General features: G+C 39.4%; 3 protein-coding genes across 5 annotated transcripts in view; 2 read left to right on the top strand and 1 right to left on the bottom strand.

Annotated features, from left to right (window-relative positions):
* The window catches only part of LOC136261315 (uncharacterized), a 70,794-nt gene extending 55,652 nt beyond the window's left edge, over positions 1-15,142 (bottom strand). The window contains exons 1-2 of one of the 3 annotated variants that reach the window (XM_066055295.1): positions 14,861-15,142; positions 1,442-1,780 (exon numbers count right to left, since the gene is read on the bottom strand). In XM_066055295.1, the coding sequence (XP_065911367.1) occupies positions 1,442-1,780; positions 14,861-14,957 (436 nt within the window). In that variant the 5' untranslated portion in view covers positions 14,958-15,142. The remainder of the gene's footprint in view (positions 1-1,441; positions 1,781-14,860) is intronic. The other 2 variants (XM_066055297.1, XM_066055296.1) reach the window with 2 other exon arrangements.
* A 3,240-nt stretch (positions 15,143-18,382) lies between these two features.
* LOC136260078 (uncharacterized) lies at positions 18,383-21,628 on the top strand. The gene has a single exon (XM_066053695.1). The coding sequence runs from the start codon at positions 18,383-18,385 to the stop codon at positions 21,626-21,628; it is 3,246 nt and encodes a 1,081-aa protein (XP_065909767.1).
* Positions 21,629-21,813: 185 nt separating this feature from the next.
* LOC136260077 (uncharacterized) lies at positions 21,814-23,652 on the top strand. The gene has a single exon (XM_066053693.1). It carries the CDS (start codon positions 21,814-21,816, stop codon positions 23,650-23,652), a length of 1,839 nt encoding a protein of 612 aa, XP_065909765.1.
* Positions 23,653-25,931: the final 2,279 nt, after the last annotated feature.

Raw genomic sequence — 25,931 nt, 5'->3', positions numbered from 1 at the left:
TTGAAGATGACTGGTGGATGTGTTGTCAAGGAAGGTGATATTGGAATTTTGAAAGAAGATGGCACCACCTGAGCTCTGTGGAAGATAGCCAGGGTTGTGGAGACATTAAAGGGCAGGTCAGAGCAGCAAAGATATAATTAATGAGTAATGATAAGATTACCAACTTGAGATGTCCTATCCAGCACCTAGTACCATTAGAGGCTGATTGACATTCTTTTTTATTATGTATAATCAGACATGGGACCAAGTACATTTGAAAGTACTTAAGTAAAGTAAAGTACAAGTACTTTTGAATTTTCCAAGTATAAGTACAAGTACTCTGGCGACAATCAAGAGAGTACTTAAGTAAAGTACAAGTACATTTTGCTATAGCAAAATGTACACTTATTCAGTGTATTGTAGTATGTAAGTGTACCTAGTGGGGTTGGTACTTTCAGGTTTTTGTCAACTATTCACTCTCTTAAACACTTAAAATGCACTAACTTTAGCAGCAGCATTGTTTTTATTTGCCAGAATTCTATGACATCATTAATCATGGCTACATGATACATAGTAAGGTTAGGGAAGGCACTAGAAGAATTGTACACTGCACCTTCATGCAATTTTGTTATGTACCCACTGTGTACAAACTACGTACAATGTTTGCAGTACTTACAAGTACTTAAGTACTCAAGTACATACAAGTACTTAGCGAAGTACTTGAGTATAAGTACAAGTACACTGGGGAAATCAAGGAAGTATTTAAGTAAAGTACAAGTACTTTCAAATCTGTACTTAAGTGTACTTAAGTATAAGTACTCATGTACTTGGCCCTATGTCTGTGTATAATTCATTTTCATGTAATAGGATTTTTTTCTTTTGATCATCATGGCATAATCAACTCCCGGGAATGTTGTAGACTAATGTAGTTGTAGTATATTGCATGTGCATGCAAAATTTTAATTAATGATCACCTGTGAAAATATGGCGGAGCATACTGTTTGTCACAGATGGTAATGTACGGATTTCCCCACACACCTAGGTATATAGCTACCATCATTCATGTCTCTTGTTTCACTACTTTATATTGCTGGAACCCTACTTCATTTTTAAATTAATAATCAGTTTAATTTGCAGATAGTTTACTCATCACAGCTCAACCTCTTTGGAAGTAACAGCTATGGAGTTGTAATGAGAAAGCCAAACATGTGCTACAATGCACAATTGAGATACCACAATAGAACAGTTTCCCTAAAAGAATGTGCAAAAGTGTATAAACTGCTTTCATATACACACCAACAGCATAAATTTCTGTTGTTCTTGTAGAAATGTACAAATACAAGCCCCAAAACTGACCCATGGCTGGTGTTGGAGCTTGTAAATATGGATATCTATAACAACAATCAAGCCGAAAGAGAGTGTAGTATTTTAACTTGGTTGTTTTGCATAGATATATACGTACCTGATATACGAAGTGTTAATGGTTCACTGGTATTGTCAACACCATCAATGGTTACAGTACAAGTGATGGTACCAGCATCCTCTGCAGTTAGATCATTACCAGTTACACTTTGTGTTGTCTGACCAGTAGGAAAACAGGTTGGATTACCACTATTATGAGCAGGGTTAGTGTAACATCTTGTAGTGTCCCACTGGTAGTTGGTCACTGTAGGTGTTGACCCATCACTTGATGTCACCATACATGTCAGAGTGACACTACTCAATATGGGATAGTCAAATGTGTTAGTAGATCCACTAACTGGTGTACCAGTTGGATTACTGACTATGGTGACTGTAACATCTGTGGAAGAATAGTAATCAAGACATACAGTAAGGTGTATGGTAAAGGAAACCAACTTATCATATTACCAGGAATAACACATACATAACTCTATGCTCCCTTATTTGAATAAAATGATTTTTTAACATGGAGTTCGGTAGAGTACTCCACATAAAAATTTGAGTGCAACTACCCAGCCATTCCCAATACATACATGGTCAAAAGTTCTGGTTTTTCCCCTACCCTGTTTCTTTTGCACACTTTGCAAAAACTATTGTTAGACTTTGCATTTCCATGGCAACAGAGTGTGTGCACATTAAATCCTTATTTCAGACTTATAGCTTGTCAATAGTATAGTCATGATTGAATACCTTCAGGTGTAGGCGACTTCCCTTGTTAATTACTTATATCTATGAACCCTACTCAGGCTTAAAATTTCTAATCCTTTTTTGTAACACAATTAATATTGTGATTGGTGTGAGGGACTGTGAACCCGTGCATACGTGCCAGACATATGATAAAACTAGTTTCGCAATGAATGCACACCCCAACTGTCAATTACTGAAAGCAAGGCAGTCATTCTGCTTTATTTTCCTATGTTCTTCCCATTACACAGTGCTATAATTATGAGAAGTGCCTCTGTAATCCAACCAGTAAGATACAGAAATTACAATGATTTCCGTTTTGTCAACACAAAAAAACTATTATGTACTACCCATGAATCAACATATACGCAATAGTGGAGAAAGAACGGGACACAAAGGAGGACAAAGTGAGTCCTTGATGCTTCCACGGTAGTTGCTGCAGTAGGAAAAAGGCATACTTTAATTCCTACTTCAGTCTACATCCATGACTGAATTAGGGATTCAATGTCCACCAGTATATCTTCAAGTGTAGGCAACCTCCCTTGTTTCACTACTTCGTATTTCTTTGATCCCTAATTGAACTTAGATCCTTGTACTTGGGTGTTTTTTATTTAACATTATCACAATACCTTCATGGTGCCTTGGCAGTATTGGTTAGGTATAACCAAGCCCATAAATTGCCTTCTGTATGACCTGAAATGCTTCCAAAAGGTTGCTAAATTATTCAGTGTAATTTTTTACTGACTGATTGCTTGTCTGACTGATTGATGCCTTCAGACAAGCATAACTTGATAATGGCTAAGGCTACAGGCTTACCGTTTGACATTGCTTTGGCACGACAGGTGTCTTTTGGCATACCGCAGAACGTATAATGCATGCTTCATGGACTACCTGTGCCCTCCTGTGCCCTCCTGTGTGTATCTTTGCTAACAGTGCAAGGTGTTGACTCATGGTAGTGCCACGTGATGGCTTAATTCCTAACATTAATTTTGTGATGAGAATTGTCTAAGTTTTCCGTTGTAACTGGATTGATTGCAAAGGTCCTTCTTAGTGTTCTTTATTTATAACGCTGTAAAACAGGCTGAACATAGTTGAAAACGAAGCACAATGGCCACTTTGCTACAAATTTCAGTAATCTCGTGCTCCTATATAAGAACAAGAAGCTTGGCAACATACATTCCTATAATGCATAATGCATTATGCATGGATGCACCATTCATAAGGCTAGTTTTAGGGTGATACATTCTTGGTGAGAAAAGCCCAAACCTTATGTACAGTATGATAGATGATATTTTATCAGAACCACAATAGTAGTAATAGTGAAACTGTTAAAATTTCTGTCAAGTACATCTCTGTTAACAATTGCCACACACACACGCGCACGCACGCATGTATGCATGCACTCTCTCTCACACACACACAGACACACAGACTAAATGTCTAATACTGTTTACTTAAGCATTCTCTTGAAATTTTTGATCTCAGTCTAACAATGTGACCAGTTATATGTTTTAAAAGGGTCATTAAGCACATTCTGTGAACATTGAATTATACCATCCAAGACCCATTGTGAAATTCCCTATAATTAAAAGTGTTTTACATACCACAACTAACACATTTAATACTACGTACAATATGTGACCTGCTGAGTGAAAACTTGACTTGTTTGCATTTTTTAATTTTAGAGCAAGACCAATGGGTTGTTAAAGCTTCAGCCTTATATAGTAAGAGTTATAGCGATAGACAACAAGAACAAAAATCATACGTAAGTCTCGAGCGCAACAAGCTACAGAATTAGGACCTGTGTCATTCCATTTACCATGAACTAGAGCATTCATCAAAATATAGTTTTGGCTAAAGTACTACCATGCTATTAAGCAAAAAGGTTGTTCAAGTTTGATGATAAAGTTACAGTTTACCGCAACATGACCAAACACATGTAACTCATGTAACTCATGTTTGCTTCATGGTACAGACACATAACAAAGATATTCGTGAAGAGGTGAATCTATAGGATACATATTAGATATTCAATTTGAATCTTCTTTCACTGTTTACCCCAAAGCGATTAAAACATGCATAAAATTATTTATGTAGCATGCATTTTTTAAACAGGAGCATGCCCCACAGCTGGCAGAAGGCTGGCTGCAGGGTGTGCACATGGCTACTGTAATTGTTTTGGAAAATTGTGTGTGTTGTGTGTGTGTGCGTGCGCGCACGCACGCGAATCTTTGTCATTTTGCATGTGAGCAAACAGTTTGTGTCAAAAGCAGCCTTCATATGTGAAATGAAGGCTTTGTAAACATTGCATTATACTTTCAAGAAGTTAAGCTATATGCTGAGGCTGCTATTTCGAAATTCGTTAAACGGGTTAAAGGATATATAGGTGTAATACAACCAAAAAACAGCATAATTGGCTTCATAGGATACCAGAATAACGAATTCCTTCAAAGAGAAAGGGGCGTGTCCAATTTGTACGTGAACAAAAATGAAGGGCAGCTTTGAGGCTTTCTCTAAACAATTTGCATGAGAAAACACTATAGACATACTACAAAACAATTGACATTTTCCTTATGCACATAATTTGTGGTTTAAAGTGGTTTGGTAGAGTTACACTTCCTTAGCAGTGCATAGCAACGTAATTACCAAATTGTAATACGTGACTGGATTTTGGAAAAAATGATCCAAATCGCACATTAGAAGTTTCGAGACAAACGCTTTTAAAGAATTCAAGTCAGCATAACTTTCCAAGGATAGCATGCATGCATATGAAATTTACACAAAAGTGCATCAATATATTACCTTTCAGACCACTTCCAGTGTTTGTGGCTGCTTAAAGAGTTTCCCGCTGGGGTGATCAATCACCCCAGCCAATATGAGTTCCACTACTGGATTGCTTTTATAGACATACCTAAATGCTTTGATGATGGGTGGGAGAAGGTAACGTTGCTGTTATGTTTGTTAATGTAAACGGACAAGTCCTGGAGATATCACGGAAATACTTCACCATGTGACTCACAATAGAACCGATTGTGGGTTGCGAGCAAAACCTGCCAAAAGACGCGATGAACGTCTACTATGCCAAACTATGGTGAAATATGCATGAGTTACTTTGTTAAACTAGTTTGTGTGCGTTCAGGCTGCTAATAGTTCGTGCAATGCTTGTTAATTATGAGTCCTAGTGTATGGTGAAGCTACACGACTAGAAAGTTCCATAAATCATTTAAAGCATAGCCTTGCTCGTGCTATATGAAAAATAAAGTACTCGGCCGTGCGCCTCGTACTTTATTTTTCATATAGCACTCGCGGCTATGCTTTAACATATACATATATACTTTCCCAGGTGAGTATACAGTGTATATATATACTTACCTATGTGAGTATATTATATACTCACCTCAGGTAGGTATATATACTCACCTGTGGGTTTGGGGTGTATATGCCCTATATGCAACCAGCGGTGCCTTTGAAGTTTCACGTGATCATGGTATATATATATATGTACCACTCTGCGTGGGCAGTTCAAAGGCACCGCCAGTGCCATAATTTGTATATTGCACTGATGCAGACCGCAGCGAGTGCATTATAACTTATAACGCACTGGTTGTGGTTTTAAAGACCACAACGAGTGCATTATAAGTTATAATGCACAGGTTGTGGTTTTAAAGACCACAACGAGTGCATTATAAGTTATAATGCACAGGTTGTGGTTTTAAAGACCACAACGAGTGCATTATAAGGTATAATGCACCGACCGCAGTGCAATATACAGATATTGCACTGGCTGCGGTTTTGTGCAGCATAGCACAAGTGCTGGTGGCGAAGACCACTACGACACCTCACCTAATAGGTGGAAAGACACTACACAGATCACTCGAATTCTTTTATAGCCTGACATGTAAAGGTCGATTGTGGGCCATAACGTCACCAATACGTATAATGTTTACAAGCAGCCAATGGCGATCGAAAAAGCCAACGCGGGTGGCCACAACTCTAGTCTACATATATAAATGTACTTATACACCTTACTAGTCTGGTGCCATCTTAGCCCAGATTAAACTGTAGTCCACTTCGACAATGACTCTATAAAACAATAATATTCTAAATAATACTAACCTTTACGTTCAATTGTGGTAACCAGTTTTGTCATGCCACCAGATTCGAGTTTAGCCAGTGTGAATAGCAAGAATTAGACTAGTATCGTTTAGTAGTTAGTTTTTGTTTACTTAAACCGTCTATTTAGCTGCTTTTTTTCGCTTGAGAGAATCACTATGGCGATTAGTCTGGTGCTTAGTCTATATGGCACGCTGGCATGCTGAGCACTACATGATGAGAGTGGAACAGCGAATGCAGGTTAGTGATATAACCCATAGCGTACTAGCTTTCAATATCTCAGGTGGCTGTAGTACTGCAGGGGGAACGTCATTGCAACGTCAGGCTTGGTTACCCACAATCGATGTTAGAAACCTGGCCTTTATAAGTGTTACAGCTGTCTTGTGAGACTCTCCCCACCTATTAGGTGAATGGTACATAACAGTTATACAACGTGCACTCGTGCTCTGCCTGTATAAACGCACCTGCCTTCGGGCCTGACGGCCCTCAGGCTCGTGCGTTTATATCAGGCAGAGCACTCGTGGCCGTTGTATAACTATATAATATATATATGATACTTCTTATTGTTTTACTTTTTAATATCATGCACTACTCCAGCTTGTTTCAGTACTTTTTATCGATGTGCTATGGTCCCTAATCTAGTTGAAAATTCCAAACTTTTTGTGTACTTGTATATATGATATTATAGTAGAAGGTGCTATATTGAATAGCTCCCACTGTGCATGTGGACCTGTAAAAGCAAGTCCTAAAGCTTGTACAGGCAGCTGTGGGACTTACAAATACAATACACATACCGAAACAGCCAAGCTGAAGTAAGGGTACAACCTTTTAAAAAAAGACATGGTTTGGTAGATAATATATAAACCATGTATTCTTTGAAAGAAGCCAGCAAAGGACCATTATTATTGACAGTGGAATAGGCAGTAAGCCACATAATAATTAGATTCATTGGATCTTTAAATCATGTGCATGTATAATTTTATTTCAAGTATATAAAATTTTATTATTGTGTGGTAATTCTTATCTAATCCAAAACAGCCAAGCTGTAAAAAAAGTGTGCGGCCCTCAAAAAGGCTATGGTGAAAAAAGATGTGAAATCCAAGGTGGCGGCCAAGAAATGGCTGTGATGATAGGTTAATGGTAAAATTTTTAATAACAACAATTCAGGTGAATTTGGTGCCGCTTGGTCAATTGGCACAAAATTCACCTGAATTGTTGTTATTAAAATTTTTACCATTAACCTACCATCACAGCCATTTCTTGGCCGCCACCTTGGATTTCACATCTTTTTTCACCATAGCCTTTTTGAGGGCCGCACACTTTTTTTACAGCTTGGCTGTTTTGGATTAGATTTCACTTCTTTTTGTATTTGTATACCCCAAAGCCGGCCTATGGTCTGCTTTGGGACTTTTTTAACCTATCTTTTTTCTTTACCACAGGAAGAAGAAAAGGTGAAGCAGATGTACCTTAAATATTTCTGATTTTATCAGTAAATGTACAAATTATATATATAATACATATATTTATTACAGAACTGTCCATGGTGGTTTCTTTGTAACTGAACACTCTTCAAGGTAACTTCTTCTAGCTGTTCTCTGTACAGGGTGATTTATTTGTAGCTGGATTCTGTACAGGTGATTTTTTTGCTGCTGAGCTCTTTACAGAATGGTTTCTTTGTAGCTGAACTCTCTACAAGGTAACTTCTTCTAACTGATCTCTCTACAGGGAGATTTGTTTGTAGCTGAACTCTCTACAGGTGATTTCTTCTAGCTGAACTCTCTACATGGTGGTTTCTTTGTAGCTGAACTCTCTACAAGATAACTTCTTCTAACTGATCTTTCTACAGGGTAATTTGTTTGTAGCTGAATTCTATACAGGTGATTTGTTTGCAGCTGAGCTCTTTACAGAATGGTTTCTTTGTAGCTGAACTCTCTACAAGGTAACTTCTTCTAACTGAACTATCTACAGGGAGATTTGTTTGCAGCTGAACGCTCTATATGGTGGTTTCTTTGTAGCTGAACTCTCTACAAGGTGACTTCTTCTAGCTGATCTCTCTACAGGGTGATTTGTTTGTAGCTGAACTCTCTTCATGATGGTTTCTTTGTAGCTGAACTCTCTACAAGGTAACTTCTTCTAACTGAACTCTCTACAGAGAGATTTGTTTGCAGCTGAACTCTCTTCATGATGGTTTCTTTGTAGCTGAACTCTCTACAAGGTAACTTCTTCTAGCTGAACGCCCTACATGGTGGTTTCTTTGTAGCTGAACTCTCTACAGGTGATTTGTTTGCAGCTGAACTCTCCACATGATGGTTTCTTTAAATTTGTAGCTGAACTCTCTACAAGGTAAATTCTTCTAGCTGATCTCTCTACAGGGTGATTTGTTTGTAGCTGAACTATCTACAAGATAATTTCTTATAGCTGATCTCTCTACAGCGTGATTTGTTTGTAGCTGAATTCTGTACAGGTGATTTGTTTGCAGCTGAGCTCTTTACAGAATGCTTTCTTTGTAGCTGAACTCTCTACAAGGTAACTTCTTCTAACTAAACTCTCTACAGGGAGATTTGTTTGCAGTTGAACTCTCTTCATGATGGTTTCTTTGTAGCTGAACTCTCTACAAGGTAACTTTTTCTAGCTGAACTCCCTACATGGTGGTTTCTTTGTAGCTGAACTCTCTACAAGGTGACTTCTTCTAGCTGATCTTTCTACAGGGTGATTTGTTTGTAGCTGAATTCTGTACAGGTGATTTGTTTGTAGCTGAGCTCTTTACAGAATGGTTTCTTTGTAGCTGAGCTCTCTACAAGGTAGTTTCTTCTAGCTGATGTCTCCACAAGGTCACTAGTTTGTAGCTGAACTTTCTACATGGTGGTTTCTTTGTAACTGAACTCTCTACAAGGTAACTTCTTCTAGCTGATCTTTCTACAGGGTGATTTGTTTGTGGCTGAACTCTCTACAAGGAAACTTCTTCTAGCTGATCTCTCTACAGGGAGATTGGTTTGTAGCTGAACTCTTTACAGGTGATTTGTTTGCAGCTGAACTCTCCACATGATGGTTTCTTTGTAGCTGAACTCTCTACAAGGTAATTTCTTCTAACTGATCTCTCTACAGGGTGATTTGTTTGTAGCTGAATTCTGTACAGGTGATTTGTTTGCAGCTGAGCTCTTTACAGAATGGTTTCTTTGTAGCTGAACTCTTTACAAGGTAATTTCTTCTAGGTGATGTCTCTACAGGGTCACTAGTTTGTAAATGAATTCTCTACATGGTGGTTTCTTTGTAACTGAACTCTCTACGAGGTAACTTCTTCTAGCTGATCTTTCTATAGGGTGATTTGTTTGTAGTGGAATTCTGTAAAGGTGATTTTTTTTTGCAGCTGAGCTCTTTACAGAATGGTTTCTTTGTAGCTGAACTCTTTACAAGGTAATTTCTTCTAGCTGATGTCTCTACAGGGTCACTAGTTTGTAAATGAATTCTCTACATGGTGGTTTCTTTGTAACTGAACTCTCTACGAGGTAACTTCTTCTAGCTGATCTTTCTATAGGGTGATTTGTTTGTAGTGGAATTCTGTAAAGGTGATTTTTTTTGCAGCTGAGCTCTTTACAGAATGGTTTCTTTGTAGCTGAACTCTTTACAAGGTAACTTCTTCTAGCTGATGTTTCTACAGGGTCACTAGTTTGTAAACGAATTCTCTACGTGGTGGTTTCTTTGTAACTGAACTCTCTACAAGGAAACTTCTCCTAGCTGATCTCTCTACGGGGAGATTTGTTTGCAGCTGAACTCTCTACATTGTGGTTTCTTTGTAGCTGAACTCTACAAGGTGATTTCTTCTAGCTGAATTATCTCTTTCTATAGTTGCATGAATTCCCTACAAGGTAACTTCTTCTAGCTGATCTCTCTACAGGGTGAATTGTTTGTGGCTGATCTCTCTACAGGATGACTTGTTTGTAGCTGATCTCTATACAGGTTACTTGTTTCTAGCTGATCTCTTGAATTCTCTTCGGGTGACTGCTCTATTAGGATGACTGCTCTATTAGGATGACTGCTCTATTAGAGTATCTCGATCTCGCACTTGTTATCCTCTATGTGTGTCTGTGTTTGCTGTGTCTGTGTCTGTGTCTGTGTCCACACTTCTTAGTGCACAAAGTGGATGTAGCAGACATCCTGGACATTAGATACAGCTGACATGGAGCTGAGACACTACAGCCATAGAGGATACAGTAGCATAGTACAGCAGACACAACAGACACAGCTTTTAGTTGAGAAGTCAATAGAGACATTTAGGAAGTGGTTGAACGTAAGGTGCACGCATTTGTATGAATTTGTACTTATATGAAGAAGAATAAAAATTGCCAAACAAAATACAGTGCAGAAGCAAATAAATCTAGTTCAGGTGTAGGCAACCTCCACTTATTTTTTAGTCTTTGATCCCTAATTGACTTAAAATTTTACTTGTACTTGTTTGTTTACTGTTTTGGTACATTATTATGACTGGTGAAACTGAGCACACTGCATTAGAAGAAAGAACAGTGCCAGACTTTATGTTGGAGCACACACCCCAACTATCAATTAACACAAAATTATAGAGCAATTATCAGTATTAACGTAGGTCCTTTGGCTTTGGTATTGGATCGGGAAGTATTTTTCTGTATTGGTAGAGCAGTCGTTTGTCATTGTCATTGCATCTGTAGATGAGAAGAACAATGATTTGTGTAAAAAGTACTAAAAACAAACCTCAGAAGCAAGTTTATGGTTGGCTTTGGGTATATATTTAAAATGCAAAAAGAAGTGAAACCAGCTTGACTAATCACCCAGATGACCCAGGCTAATAGCCTTCATCGCACTAGGCAATCAATCATCCCAGCCAGTAAGAGTCCAACAACAGGAATCATTTTATAACCATATCTTGCGACTTTGACGATGGGTGGCAGCCAGTAACATTGCTCCTATGTTTGTTGATATGAACGGACAAGTCCTGGGGATATACGGAGATATGTTTACTAAGTTCCACAATCAATTCAATTCTTCATTGTGAGCAAGCTGAATTGTGAGAGAAACGCTACTGGTGTGTCTACCATGCCAAACTATGGCAAATTAAGTGTAAATCTATGCTTTAAGTTGGGTTGTGTGCATATGGGTTGTTAGTGAGTAATGTAGTGCGGATTAATATAGAAACATGGTATATATCATACGAACCATGGCTCACTTCGGTATATTGCACTTATATACACCCCTCCTCCTCAGTCATCGGAAGTTTACTGCTGATAAGTGCAATACACCTTGTAGCCATGGTTTATATATTACACATGCACACACGCACGCACACACGCACACATCCCTACTGTGCATTTCTATTATGGTATCTTGAGCACAGTAGGAATATAACACTTCTTATTGTTTTACTGTGATCTAATATTGTGCATTACTCCAGCTTGTTTCAGTACCTTTTTCAACCTTAATCTAGTTGAAAGTTCCAATTTTTTTTGTGTACTTGTTTGTTAACTTTTTTCGTAAAATTATTATGACTGGTGAACAGCACATACCGCATCAAAAGAAAGAAATGGCACCACGTGTCCTAGCTACCAATTATTGTCTGAAAAGTGTAGTATCCATTACTCTTTGTTGTCAGCTATGTTCAACCCATTACACGGTATTATGAATCAAGAACTGTTTAAAAAACACCTCTGCAATCAAAGTAGCCTCTTTGCATCGAACAGTGAAAAAAATCGAGCCCATATCCTTAGCCGTTATCAAGCTACACTTGTCTGAAGGCATCAGTCAGTCAGGCGGTCAGTAGAAAATTCCATTTAATAAAAGGTTTGTTGAAAGCATTTCGGGCTGATCTGAAAGCTTGTTTGGGTTTAGTTTTACCTAACCAATACTGCCTCATTGTCATCAGGTTAAATTGAGGCTGGTTTTGGGTGATATTTTTTCGTGGCCCACGCCTACACCTTTGTGGTTTAAACTATAAATGATCTGAACTACCTATTAGCAGGCCAATTTCAACAAGCGGTTTATCCTGTACGCATGGTAAAAAATCACACATGCATTTGTAAAAGTAGCTCCTAATCCATTATAGCATTATCTCAACACAAATTGTATTAATATTAATAATGGACATTACAAGAACCAAAAAATTGACAGCAATTTTCAATGTTAAAGTCCCACATCGATATGCTTTGGCTAACATGATGAATGTAATGCAGACAGACAAAGAGCTTTACAGATATAATCAGCTGTCACAGTACCACAGTATTTGGGGGAAAGCACCAATTACATAAGTGCAGCCACACAAGGTTAATTGGACAACATGTTTGTGGTCATGCATAAACAAATGTTGGGGAAACCCTTAGACCTAACAAGGGGTGGCACTCCAATATACTTTGATCTGTTGTATGTACTGAAGAATAAGCCTTGACCCTTAACTGTACTAAAAAAACACTTACTATACTTTACAAATCGGATTTGTCTTATGACCCAATTGCAAATTTCCAGCTTGACCAAGGATGATAAAGAGTATGGATTAACTAGTATGGACCCAGGGACCAGGGACCAAACTTTTCATGGAATTTTAGATACTTCACAATGTTTATATATATATCTGTACTTTTACTAGACACCTCTGCAGACTAATCTCACATGGCCAATCTACTTTCTGTCCCTTGCAATAGTTCACACTGTGTTTAATTCAATTAGAAATAACAAGCACCTCTGAGCATCTTCTGCAGTAGGCTACTCATGCTACACAAAGAGTACACTAGCCTATCATGTTACCAGTTAATAAAGTTCAGTGCACATGTAAAGTGATTACTGCAAGGTACACCAGCAGCTTGATAAACAAACTTCGGGCCATGTAGCACACAAAGGCAATGATCTATTAGAAACAAGCCCTTGAATACTACTACAGTTACTGAAGGTGTGAAGAATGAGTGCATGGCCTACAAAACACATAGAGCTTCTAGGCATTGTGCAAGGAACTGTTATGATGACAGGACAGAGAAAGATATTTGAGACTATCCACTGTGACTTGCAAAGGTATCTAGTACAAGTTTAGAATGTATAATCACTGTGAAGTATGTAGAATTCCACAAAACATAGCTGGGGTCTCCTTGGGTCTAAAGGAAAAAAATCCATCCCTCCTGGAGGAGACTAAGTGTGGTGCTCGACTAGACATTGGGTGGCTTAGCTGCAGTTCATACATATCCTGGAGTTGGAGGGATTTCGTTTTTCCTTTCTTTGGCCCATTTTGTTTCACCTTATTTGTAGCAAAGTTAAGGGTCCCCTGGTCCTTGGGTCCACTGTTTATGCCTCCTGCATGCAGGCATGGTTCTAGGAGGTTTTACCAATTGCTACCTAGTTTACCATGCTATACCAGAGTGGAACCAAATGCTTGGGAGTTGACCATGGCTATGACCTTGGAGTTGGAAATCTTTTGCTATTATGTAACGACTGTGATGTCAGGTGTTACCACTCTATAGGTAATGAGTTACATTTGTAAGTAAAGTAACTTGAGTTTTCATAGCCCACTTTGTATATCAAGTAACAATGTGACGCATTACATAAGTAATGCTTTATCCCTAACACTGGTAGAAGCAGCACCATGAAGTAGCTGTGATAATTTTCATTTAGAAGTGGTTACTGAACCAAAATCACATCTATTAGTTGCCCCCAGTATTTGACTTTAGGGAATGTGTCTAGTAGTTGTCCTGAGCATTCAACTTCAGGGGATGCGACAAGTAGTATTAGCGTTAGGGTTAGGATTGGGTTCAGCTTTGGTTTCTTCTTCACCTTTAGGTTATGTTCTTCTGGCTAAATACTAACAGTACTACTTGAGTAACAATTATAAGATAGAAAAGTAGGGGAGGTGGGTAGCTAGCAGTAGTAGCACAGCGGTTAGCACACTCACCCAATGCTCCAGTAATCCAGGGTTTGAGCCCCAGCTGTTTTTTGTTGTTGTTGTTTGTTTGTTTTAGTAATTATCCCTTTTTTTGTCTAAGTTTTACTGTCAGTTCAGTAGCCAATACGGCTTATTGAACCGACTTTGGTTCAGTATCCACTGCCTTTTTTTGTTTTGAAACCATCAAATGAGATGAAGTGTTACAATAATACGTACAATTCCTCGGTCACATTCAACCACAAAGACAAAAGTCAAAGTAGGCATGGCGAGGATGGATACAAAACAAAAAAATAATTTAATTAAGTTGGATTGCTGCAAGCAAAGAATATTCTCTGGGACACAGTGATAGCAATTGCTGCTGCTCTATTGAGTACTGTTTTGGAGTGGGATAAACTTTGATTTGAAATGTTTTCATTGCTGTAATGGTTTCATTAAGGTAATGGCTAAGGCAGCCAATTTCTACACTGCAGTTAATATCCACCATGGTAATTTATCATGATTTACATGCACATGTAACTATGCCTTTTATTACTTCCTTTGAGGACCGACTTCCTAAATACTAATAGTTTCGTGCCCAACCTACGGTCCTTGGGTCCACTGTTTATAAAATGGCGGATTGGTCAAGGGGACGCCCCAAACGTGATAATCATCATCCTAGAATGATGGACTACAGATCATTATCCTACCGTAAAGTCTTTAAATAAATGAATAAACAACGCTGTAATATTTACGTACCACTAATATTAATACCTTGTGCAGTACTGATGTTAATAAACACTCCCGTGACACTGATCAACAACAACACGCGCAAACAATCGACTCCCGGTCGCATCCTAAATGTCAGTGGTTCAGTGAGTGCCTGAATTACTCCAGCGTAAAGTTAATCAATTTGATATAACCGGTCGGTCGCTTCTTTATCCACGAGGGAGGTACTCTCAACGGAGTTAAACTGACTTTTCAGGACGGAAGGCGTGGTCAAACGTACGCGCCAACTGTTGTAGCTAGCTATTATTAGTATTGGTTTACACTGCGGTTTTCATATGACGCCTATAGTAATTTATTATTATTAAATCCGCATCATGTGCGCTTTCTAGTTAAATAATATAAACATACTTCCTCTTTTCACAGGCTTTAAGCTTTCTCATGCACATGTCCCTATACCTAGTGGGATAGCATCTGCAGAATTCTCTAATTCAAAGTTTGCCCCCACTCCCACCCCCCATCGTACATCTATACCAATGGAATGTCAGTTGCTATATACTGTAGCTATAGCACTTATGCAAATTCAGAAGACTGAAAAATGATTATAGACTAGGTAGCTATCATATGTAGAGCATGCAGGGCCTGGGAAGGTGAGGCATGTAGCTACCCCATGGAGGAAAACTGGTGTGCCCTATACTATTGAAAGTACCATGCATACTGATGATATAAGAGCTCAGTGAACTGTGCCCAAATCTGCATGGACAGACTTAACAGCATGCATGTTGGCTAACAGGTTACATACCATGTAGCTTAACTGTATAGGTATTCCACCCTGTAGCTATGCATGTGTAATTATGTACTGAATGCCTTATAACATGTATGTGTAGTTGTGGGTTGTTGACAAATGAGGAAGACATAGTAAAAACTACTCAGTAGACCATAACCTGCACATTGCCCTTTTAGTTATACTTTAGCTATATGCATGTGAAGTAGCTATATGTACAGCATATTTGCAGAAATGCTATATCTACATGCAATATAGTTAGCTATATGATATGAATATGCCAGCATAGCAAATTACGCTCAGTAAAAAGCAAATTGCATGTTGGTGTATTAATGTAAAAGTGTAAATCAGTCTACACCAAGTCAGAGTATGTATACAACATGCAGTCAAGAATACAGGCCACATGCAGAATAACATGGAACGCAGGCATTACCATGCAAGCACATTCAACAATATGTAAATGCATAAATTATACCAAAAGTATGAGCATGAATAAAAATTTTATGGTTGAAAGAGCCGTATATATTATCTAATCAAAAACAGCCAAGCTGTAAAAAAAGGTGCGGCCCCTAAAAAGGCCAAGGTGAAAAAAGATGTGAAATCCAAGGTGGCGGCCAAGAAATGGCTGTGATGGTAGGTTAATGGTAAAAATTTAATAACGACAATTCAGGTGAATTTTGTGCCAAGACCAAGCAGCACCAAATTCACCTGAATTGTCGTTATTAAAATTTTTACCATTAACCTACCATCACAGCCATTTCTTGGCCGCCACCTTGGATTTCACATCTTTTTTCACCTTGGCCTTTTTAGGGGCCGCACCTTTTTTTACAGCTTGGCTGTTTTTGATAAGATATCACTTCTTTTTGTATTTGTATACCCCAAAGCTGGCCATAGGCTGGCTTTGGGGCTTTTTTAACCTATCCTATTTCTTTACCACAGGAAGAATAAAAAGACAGAGCAGATTTTTAATACTTCAACTGTTTTTGATTTTATCAGTAATTACATATATTAAATATATTTATTACATGTCTATTATTCCCTACTGGATAACTTGTTCGCAGCTGATCTTTCTACTAAGGGACTTGAAATGTAGCTAAACTCTCTACAGGGTGATTTGTTTACATATGAACTCTCTACAGGGCGATTTGTTTGTAGAAGAACTCTCAGGATAGTTTCTTTGTCACTGAAACTCTCTACAAGGTGACTTGTTTCTAGCTGGCTCTCTACAAGATGACTTCCTCTAGTTGATTTCTCTACAAGGTGACTTGTATCTAGCTGAACTATCTACAGGATGATCTGTTTGTAACTGAAATCTCTACATGGTGACTTGTTTCTAGCTGATCTCTCTATAGGGTAACTTATTTCTAGCTGAACTCTCTACAGAGTGGGTTCTTTGTAGCTGAACTCTCTACAAGATCACTTCTTCTAGCTGATCTCTCTATAGGGTGACCTTTATCTAGTTGAACACTCTACAGGGTAATTTGTTTGCAGCTGAACTATATGCAGGATGATTTGTTGTAGCTGCATGAACTCTCTACAGGATGGTTTCTTTGTAGCTGAACTCTCTACAAGGTGACTTGCTTCTAGCTGATCTCTCTACAGGGTGACTTGTATAGCTGAACTCTCAAGGCCGGAGGAGACGGTCCGGTTGGTCAGGCCTGAGCCAGACCAATAATCTGGAGTTGAACCAACCAACTGATCAGCTCAAACTACAATACTCTCATGCAATCTTTGGACGATCACATCTACATGTAGCTACGTACATTTTACAGATGTTATTGAAAATGCATGACACGAGTAGTTACCTAGTTTTTCAGCCTAACTAAAGCACAGAACTACACGTATAGTACCTCCATTTACCTTACAGTACAGCATAGCATTCGTATCGTTTCATACAGAAATGATTGTGGATTCTACGTGCAGTATCACGTGTGCCGACAGTTGGCATTTATCACGTGTAAGGCAGGTGTCTTCCTTGATTCTAAACCAGCACACTTATATCACAATTCAATCTTCACAAAATAATGATTAGCATTCCTTGGCTTGTCTCTCTTGGCTTCTTTTACTGGGCAAAGGGCTGGCAGTGACAAACCAGATGACTCATTCCGAGGCAAGAAGCTGTACACCCACACATTACTGTACATGGTGGCCATCTGGATGAGATGTTGAATAGAAATCACTCCTCTTCAACTACCCACTCGACCTGTCGAGATACTGAGCAAACTCTCAGTCTCACCCACCATCGCGCCATTTTCGAATACTGATTGATCTCGTGACTGTCCACCAGTATATTTACGTGATGATCCGTTCACTTCATATAAACCAGTATAGTAGTACAGTATATTTTATTTTTGTAGCTGTGTAGCTTTTTATTGTAGCTGTGTGAATTCACTGTATATCTAGTAATTATATCCTAACTAAAGGGGGCCATGCTGCATGGGTTCCCTGTGAAATTTGGGGGGAAAGTTGCAAGTTGCTAGCTAGTTGTTATAGACAATTAGGCCATTATTTTGCTGTTGTAGCTAATTAGCATTATTACGCATGCGCCCCTTTTTTTCTTGACACATTAATTAGAATAACATGGCGGTCAACACGCGTTTCGTTTCTTCGTTACATGGCGCCCAACGTGGGGCAGCCGAGTCCTGAATTCCTTGGTGCCGGGTGTGAATAGGCACCCCGAAAGGTAGTCCGTGTGTTTCGTATAGATTTGTTGTTTTCGGCTGTACTTGTAGAAAGATCCCAGCTGAGAGTACGCACCCAAGATCGCCGCCATGTCTGAACAGTTAGAAAGACTGAAGCAACGAAGAAAGGGCCACCGTGGAGTTGTAACCAGGTTGATAAAGGAAGCTGCTTCGTTGCTTGAAGGAGAAAGAGTTGAGAAATCTATCACTCGTTTACGTATTATCGACGAACAGTTAACAGAAAAGCTCAAGGTATTACGAGGTTTTGATGAAGATATGGTTACATTAATAGACGTGAAAGAAATCGAGAATGATGTGCTGGAGGCGGAAGCTATTGCTGATAAGGTTTCACAATTATGTGGCGAGATCAAAGCATATCTTAAGAAGCCCGATACGTTGCCAGTTGGTATGTCTACCGATGCTTCCGTTACAGAGACGAGCGAAATCACTCGAAGAAACACTCCAAGGTTAGATGAAAGTAGAGTTAGACCTAAGTTACCAAAGTTGTACCTGCCTAAATTTTCCGGAGAGGTAATTCATTTTCAGTCATTTTGGGAAAGCTTTACTTCTGCAGTACATCAAAATCCTGATTTATCAGTGATTGACAAGTTTAATTACCTCAAGGGACTTGTAGAAGGACCTGCGGCCAGTGCAATACAAGGACTCACACTGTCGGAAGGTAACTATGCAGCAGCTTTGGAGTTGCTAAAGGAACGATTTGGGAAGAAACAAAACATCATCGCAGCCCACATGGAAGAACTTGTGAAACTACCTAATTGTAATGGAGATAAAGCTGTTCAGATTCGTTTAGTGTACGACAAAATTAATGTGAATGTCCGAGCACTTGAAGCGTTAGGAATTGCCCGTGAACAATATGGTTGTTTATTGATCCCTGTGATAATGACCAAGTTACCATACAACATCCGTCTACAGATAGCTCGACTTACAAAGAGGGATGTATGGGTTGTGGATGAACTCTTGGAGGTAATAAAGAATGAAGTTGAAGCCAGGGAAATGAGTGAGAGCATGAAATTTTTTGATACCAGAAATATGGACCAGCAAAAGAGATTGCCACCGCCCACTGCAGCTTCCTTACTAGTGCAAGAGGATAAGTCGAAGCGTAAGGTGCAATGTATATTTTGCAAAGCTGAACATTATTCAGCCAGCTGTGAAAAGATAAATACTATTTCAGGAAGGGTGGCAGTATTGAAAAGAGAAGGTCGTTGTTTTCTTTGTTTGAGTAATGGTCACCGTGTTTCTGAATGTTCTGTGAATAGGCGATGTCGTAAGTGCGGAAGGAAGCACCATCAGTCCCTGTGTGAACAGAATATTGCTCCAGAGCCACCCAAAGAGGCCAGTGGTACCACCGAAGGAAGTGACACCTCCACACCCAAAGTAACCACAGTAGCAAGGTGCAAGAATGAAGTTTTACTACAGACTGCTCGCACTTTTGCCTACACAGCAAATAGTGATTTAGTACCTGTGAGAATACTGATGGATGCTGGAAGTCAGCGCTCATATCTGTCTAATGAGCTAAAGATGAGGCTGAAATTGAAACCCCTGAAACAAGAAACTTTGACGGTGAACACATTCGGAAGTGAAGAGTTCAATAAGAAAAAATGTGACTTGGTTAAAGTTAGACTGCAAGCAAAGCAAGGCAAGGATGTAGAGATTACAGCACTAAGCTACCATGCCATCTGTTCACCATTGCAAATACCTGTCCAGCCACAGCAATATTCCCACTTACAAGAATTAGACCTAGCAGATACAAGTGCTTCCAAGCATTCGTCTGACAAAGTTGATATGCTCATTGGATCAGATTTCTATTGGGATATTGTCACTGGAGACATTAAACGTGGAAATGAAGGGCCAACTGCTGTGAGTAGCAAGTTTGGATGGCTTCTATCTGGACCAGTCAATGCAGGAAACAAAGAAGTGAATTATGCATTGTCTAATTTGGTAATAGAAGGAGTTGGTTCACTCAGTGAACAGTGTAGTGACCAAGATTTGAGTAATGACTTGCACCGTTTCTGGGAGACCGAGTCAATCGGTATAGCTGAAGAAACCCAGACGGCTTCCATGAGTTCTTTGTTTGTTGATTTGAAATATGATTGGATCCTGGGCAGATACCAGGTCACTCTTCCTTGGAAAACAGATTTCAGACCTCAAGGCAATGGTTATGAAATATCTATGGCTAGACTCAATCAGTTAAGAAGCAAGTTACAAAGGGATAAATCTCTATTTCAACAGTATGACGCAACTTTCAAGATGCAGGTACAGGATGGTATTATAGAGCATATCCCTAGCAAAACATACCAAGATGGCTGTTATTTTTTACCTCACCATGCTGTCATAAAGACTGACAGAGAGACCACCAAATTGAGAATTGTCTTTGATGCATCAGCCAAAGCCAACAAAACATCACTTTCATTAAATGACTGCTTAGAGAAAGGACCAAATGGGATACCGCACATATTTAATTTACTCTTGAACTTTCGAAGTCACCCAATTGGTCTTACTGCTGACATAGAAAAGGCATTCCATCAAATTGTCATAGACCCAAAGGATCGTGATGCTCTGAGATTTTTGTGGATTGATGACATTTTGAAGCCAAGGCCCGAGGTAATACAATACCGATTTTGTCGACTAGTATTTGGTTTAACACCTAGTCCAGCAATTTTGACAGAAACAATCCAATACCACTTGACCCGTTTTCTGCTTAAGGAACCAGAGATGGCAGAATTACTGTCACAGTCTTTTTATGTAGATGATCTCATCTGTGGTGTGCAAAATGAAGAACAAGGAATCCATACATATGAGAAGGCCAGACAACTCATGGCAAGTGGAGGATTCAACCTCCGCAAGTGGAGAACCAATTCAGAGTCCTTACAGCAAAAAATTGATTCCACAGATAATACCACAATTCCAAGTGAAGTTGAAGGTGTTAAGATACTTGGTCTTACCTGGGATACAAAAACAGATGATTTCCACTTCAGTTTTAAAGATGTCATGATGTTTGCCAAGTCATTACCACCTACTAAGCGGTCAGTCTTGAAGACATCCTCTAAATTGTTTGATCCGCTAGGACTCTTTAGTCCAATTATCATTGCAGCCAAGATTCTGTTCCAGATTTTGTGTAAGGACAAGGTGGATTGGGACCAAACGTTAACTGAACCATCATTAACTAAGTGGGAGCAGTTTACAAATGACCTAGACGTGATGTCACAGATAAACGTCCCAAGATATTATCACATCAGAGAGCTGACGCCTGCCACATTGGAAATTCATGGTTTAGTGATGCCTCAGAAAAGGCCTATGCAGCAGTCGTTTATTTGAGGTCTGCTTATAATGATGGAACGGTGAGTACATGTGTAATGGCATCAAAAACCCGTGTTGCACCTATAAAAGGGCAAACCATACCTAGGCTAGAATTGTTGGGAGCTACCATACTTTCTCGTTTGGTCAATACTATCTTGAAGTCTCTGCCTATAAGGCCACAAGTATACTGTTGGACAGACTCAATGACAGTGTTGTGCTGGATCAAAAACCACCGCCATTGGAAGCAGTACGTACAGATTCGAGTAGCAGAGATACGCCAGTTTACGGGAGAGAACTGGAGATTTTGCCCAGGATTGAAGAATCCAGCAGACATACCATCCAGATCGTGTACAGCTAGTGAGCTGATATCCAATGAGCTATGGTGGAATGGTCCAAATTTTTTGAAACAAGATCCTGACAAGTGGCCTGATCACCCCACACAATATGAATGTACAGCGGCTAGTGCAGAATTAGTGAAGAACTCACCAGTCATAGTACACTCGATGGTATCAGTTGCAGAAGACAGAGATGCAGTTTTAAATCTTGAAGCCATATTTGACCTGAAAAGGTACAATTCTAAGCTTAAACTGTTAAGAGTGACGGGAACTGTGTTGAAATTTGCCAACTTGTTGAAATCTAAAAACGGAACAGAAGTATCAAAAGATTTGAATGGTGAGGAATTGAGAGAGGCTGAGAACCTATGGATCAGATCAATACAGAAGAACTCCTTCCCAGAAGAGCACAAACAATTACAGAAGGGTAAGACAGTTACCTACAAGAGGCAATTCCAATTGTTTTTAAGTGATCAGAAATTTATCCGTTGTAAAGGACACTTAGGTAATGCAAACCTATCAGAAACTATGAAGTACCCAGTATTGTTACCAACAAAACACTACTTTACTGAGCTGTTAATTAGAGAGAGTCACAAATTAGTGCATCACAATGGTGTTTCAGAGACATTGGCTTCCTTACGTGAACATTACTGGATTTTCAGAGGCCGTGAAGCTGTAAAGAAGATTATAAGACGATGTAATGTATGCAGACGTTATGAAGGTAGACCATACTCCGGACCACAGATACCTGATCTTCCAACTGAGCGAGTAAGTGAAGACCCACCCTTCAACAATATAGGGGTAGATTTTGCTGGACCTTTGTATGTTCGGAGTGGTGCAGGGACACAGAGTAGTAAGGCATACATTTGTTTATTTACGTGTGCCTCCACTCGAGCATTGCATTTAGAGGTTACTGATGGCATGACATCTACCACTTTCTTGTTAGCTTTCAGACGTTTTTGTAGCAGGAGAGGAGTACCATCACTTGTTATGTCAGATAATGCAAAAACGTTTAAGCATTGTGCTAAGGAAGTGATGAAGGTGGTACGATCAGAAGAAGTCCATCAACACCTGACAAACAAACAGATCCGATGGATGTTTATTGCAGAGAAGGCCCCCTGGTGGGGGGGATTTTGGGAGAGAATGGTTAGAAGTGTGAAACGTTGCTTGAGGAAGGTCGTGGGAAAATCCACTTTAAGGTTTGATGAGTTGGTGACAACTGTTACAGAAATAGAGGCAACACTGAACAATAGACCCTTGACCTACGTGCAGGATGATGAGGAAGGTGTGTCCTATGCTCTAACCCCAGCTAGTTTAGTCTATGGACGAAGGTTAGCTACTACACCCAGTGGATGTCAATTTGAGGTTTCAAGTACTAACAAAACACTGACTAAACGAGCGAAACACCAATTTCGTGTGCTGAACAGTTTTACTCGACAATGGCAGAAAGATTATCTGTTAAGCTTACAAGAACGAAGAGCAATCAAGACACCTAATGACAATGCTAGGAGGATACAAGTTGGAGATATTGTGATACTAAAAGAAGACGGAACAGCCAAATGTTTGTGGAAATTAGCTAAGGTGACTGAAACACTAGAAGGACGAGATGGAAAGGTTAGATCAGCAAAGATTCAGGTACTAAGCAAAGAGAAAGTCATCAATCTAAGGCGTCCAATACAGCATTTGATACCGTTAGAAGCAGATGTTTGACTGGTTGTGATTATCTTTTATGTTCGTGTAACTTTTTGATTTCGCGGGGTAATCAAACCCCCCCCCGGGAATGTTATAGACAATTAGGCCATTATTTTGCTGTTGTAGCTAATTAGCATTATTACGCATGCGCCCCTTTTTTTCTTGACACATTAATTAGAATAACATGGCGGTCAACACGCGTTTCGTTTCTTCGTTACACTAGTTTTACTTTAAAATTTAGCATCAATTTTAAATTTTAAGGCATTTTCAAGCCTTTAAATTTCAAAAATTCTGCAGCTCCTGGGGGTTGCACCCCCAGATCCCCCTTGAACTTCTAATTGCCAGCTATAACTAAATGAACCATACAGCAAGTTTCAAGCTGTGTCCCCTGTATGTCAGGTCTACAATTATACATAGTATAGAAAGTCTGAAGAACAACAGATAGGCTTGAGCATATTTATATAGCTAGCTAGCAGTGAAATATCACTAAAATTGCATATCTGAGTGTCTAATTTTCAAAAATTTCCTGTGGGGGCATGCCCCCAGACCCCCTAGAATGCTCGTGTCTTCGCACACTGTGTAACAGCTCCTCTCTCATTGGCATGTATATAGTAGCAATTTCAACATTATAGTCGATGGCCTGACCAACTCAATTTTCCCTCCTCCGGCCCTGACTCTCTACAGGGTGATCTGTTCATAGCTGAACTCTCTGGGTGATTTGTTTGTAGCTGAACTCTCTACAGGATGGTTTCTTTGTAGCTGGTCTCTACAAGGTGACTTGTTTCTAGCTGATCTCTCTACAAGGTGACTTCTCCTACTACAGGGTGACTTGTATCTATAGCTGAACTATCTACAGGATGATGATCTGTTTGTAGCTGAATTCTCTATAGGATGACTTGTTTCTACATATAGCTGATCTCTGTATAGGGTAACTAGTTTCTAGTTGAACTCTCTACAGAGTGGGTTCTTTGTTGCTGAACTCTCTACAAGGTGACTTCTTCTAGCTGACCTCTCTATAGGGTAACCTGATGTCTCTGCAGGGTGACTGTTATCTTGCTGAATACTCTACAGGGTGATTTTTTGTATCAAAACTATCTATAGGGTGATTTTGTTTATACCTGAACGTTCTACAGGGTGATTTGTTTGTAGCTGAACTCTCTACAGGGTGATCTGATCTCTCTACAGGGGGTGATTTGTTTGTAACTGATATCTCTACGGGTAGATTTGTTTGTAAGTGAACTCTCTACAAGGTGATTTATTTGTAGCTGATTTCTCTACAGGGTAATTTGTTTGTAGCTTAACTCTCTACAAGGTGATTTGTTTGTAGCTGAACTCTCTACAGGGTGATTTTTTTTATAGCTGAACTCTCTACAGAGTGATTTGCTTGTAGCTGATCTCTCTACAGGGTGATTTAGGTTGTAGCTGCTCTCTCTACAGTGGGTGATTTGTTTGTAACTGAACTCTCTACAGGGTGATTTGAAATCACCCTGTAGAGAGTTCAGCTACAGACAAATCAACCTGTAAAGAGATCAGCTATATAGACACTAGACACAATATAGGGAATTCAGATACAAGCAAATCACCCTGTAGAGACTTCAGTTACAAACATATCACCCTGTAGAGAGATCAGCTACAGACAAATCACCTTGCAGTGAGTTCAGCTACAAACAAATTACCCTGTAGAGAGATCGGCTACAAACAAAACACCTTGTAGAGACTTCAGCTACAAACAAATCAACCTGTAGAGATTTCAGTTACAAACAAATCACCCACTGTAGAGAGAGCAGCTACAACCTAAATCACCCTGTAGAGAGATCAGCTACAGACAAATCACTGATTTGTCTGTAGCTGATCTCTCTACAGGGTGATGTTTGTAACTGAAGTCTCTACAGGGTGATTTGCTTGTAACTGAATTCCCTATATGTGACCGGATTTCACATAACAAGGCTTCCACACACACAAAATCAAACTTACGATTTTACCAGAAATGGATTGCTGGTCTAATACACTATCATATTTCACACTGTACTTCCTTCAACACTGACAAGTCTGGTTTCTGTAGCAGCTTTCTTCCGACCCTGTCAAAGCCACGAGTGTGAGATTGGCACCATTAAATGGCCATGGCTTTGTGATAATGGTGTGTAGTGAGCTGGGACTTCACAGAGAGCTCGCCAATAGTGTTCTCAGTCAATATGGAGTAATTTGAGGGCCATGGAGAGCCCAAACTTGGCCTCTGGATTCCAATCGTCTTCTTACTTCATTTTATACCCGTATATTAAGACCACCGTCCACCCCCA

The sequence above is a fragment of the Dysidea avara genome, chromosome 7 (genome assembly GCF_963678975.1).
Source record: "Dysidea avara chromosome 7, odDysAvar1.4, whole genome shotgun sequence".
Classification (NCBI taxonomy): domain Eukaryota; kingdom Metazoa; phylum Porifera; class Demospongiae; order Dictyoceratida; family Dysideidae; genus Dysidea; species Dysidea avara.
The sequence above is the reverse complement of the archived record's forward strand: the minus strand, read 5'-3'. Positions and strand labels throughout refer to the sequence as shown.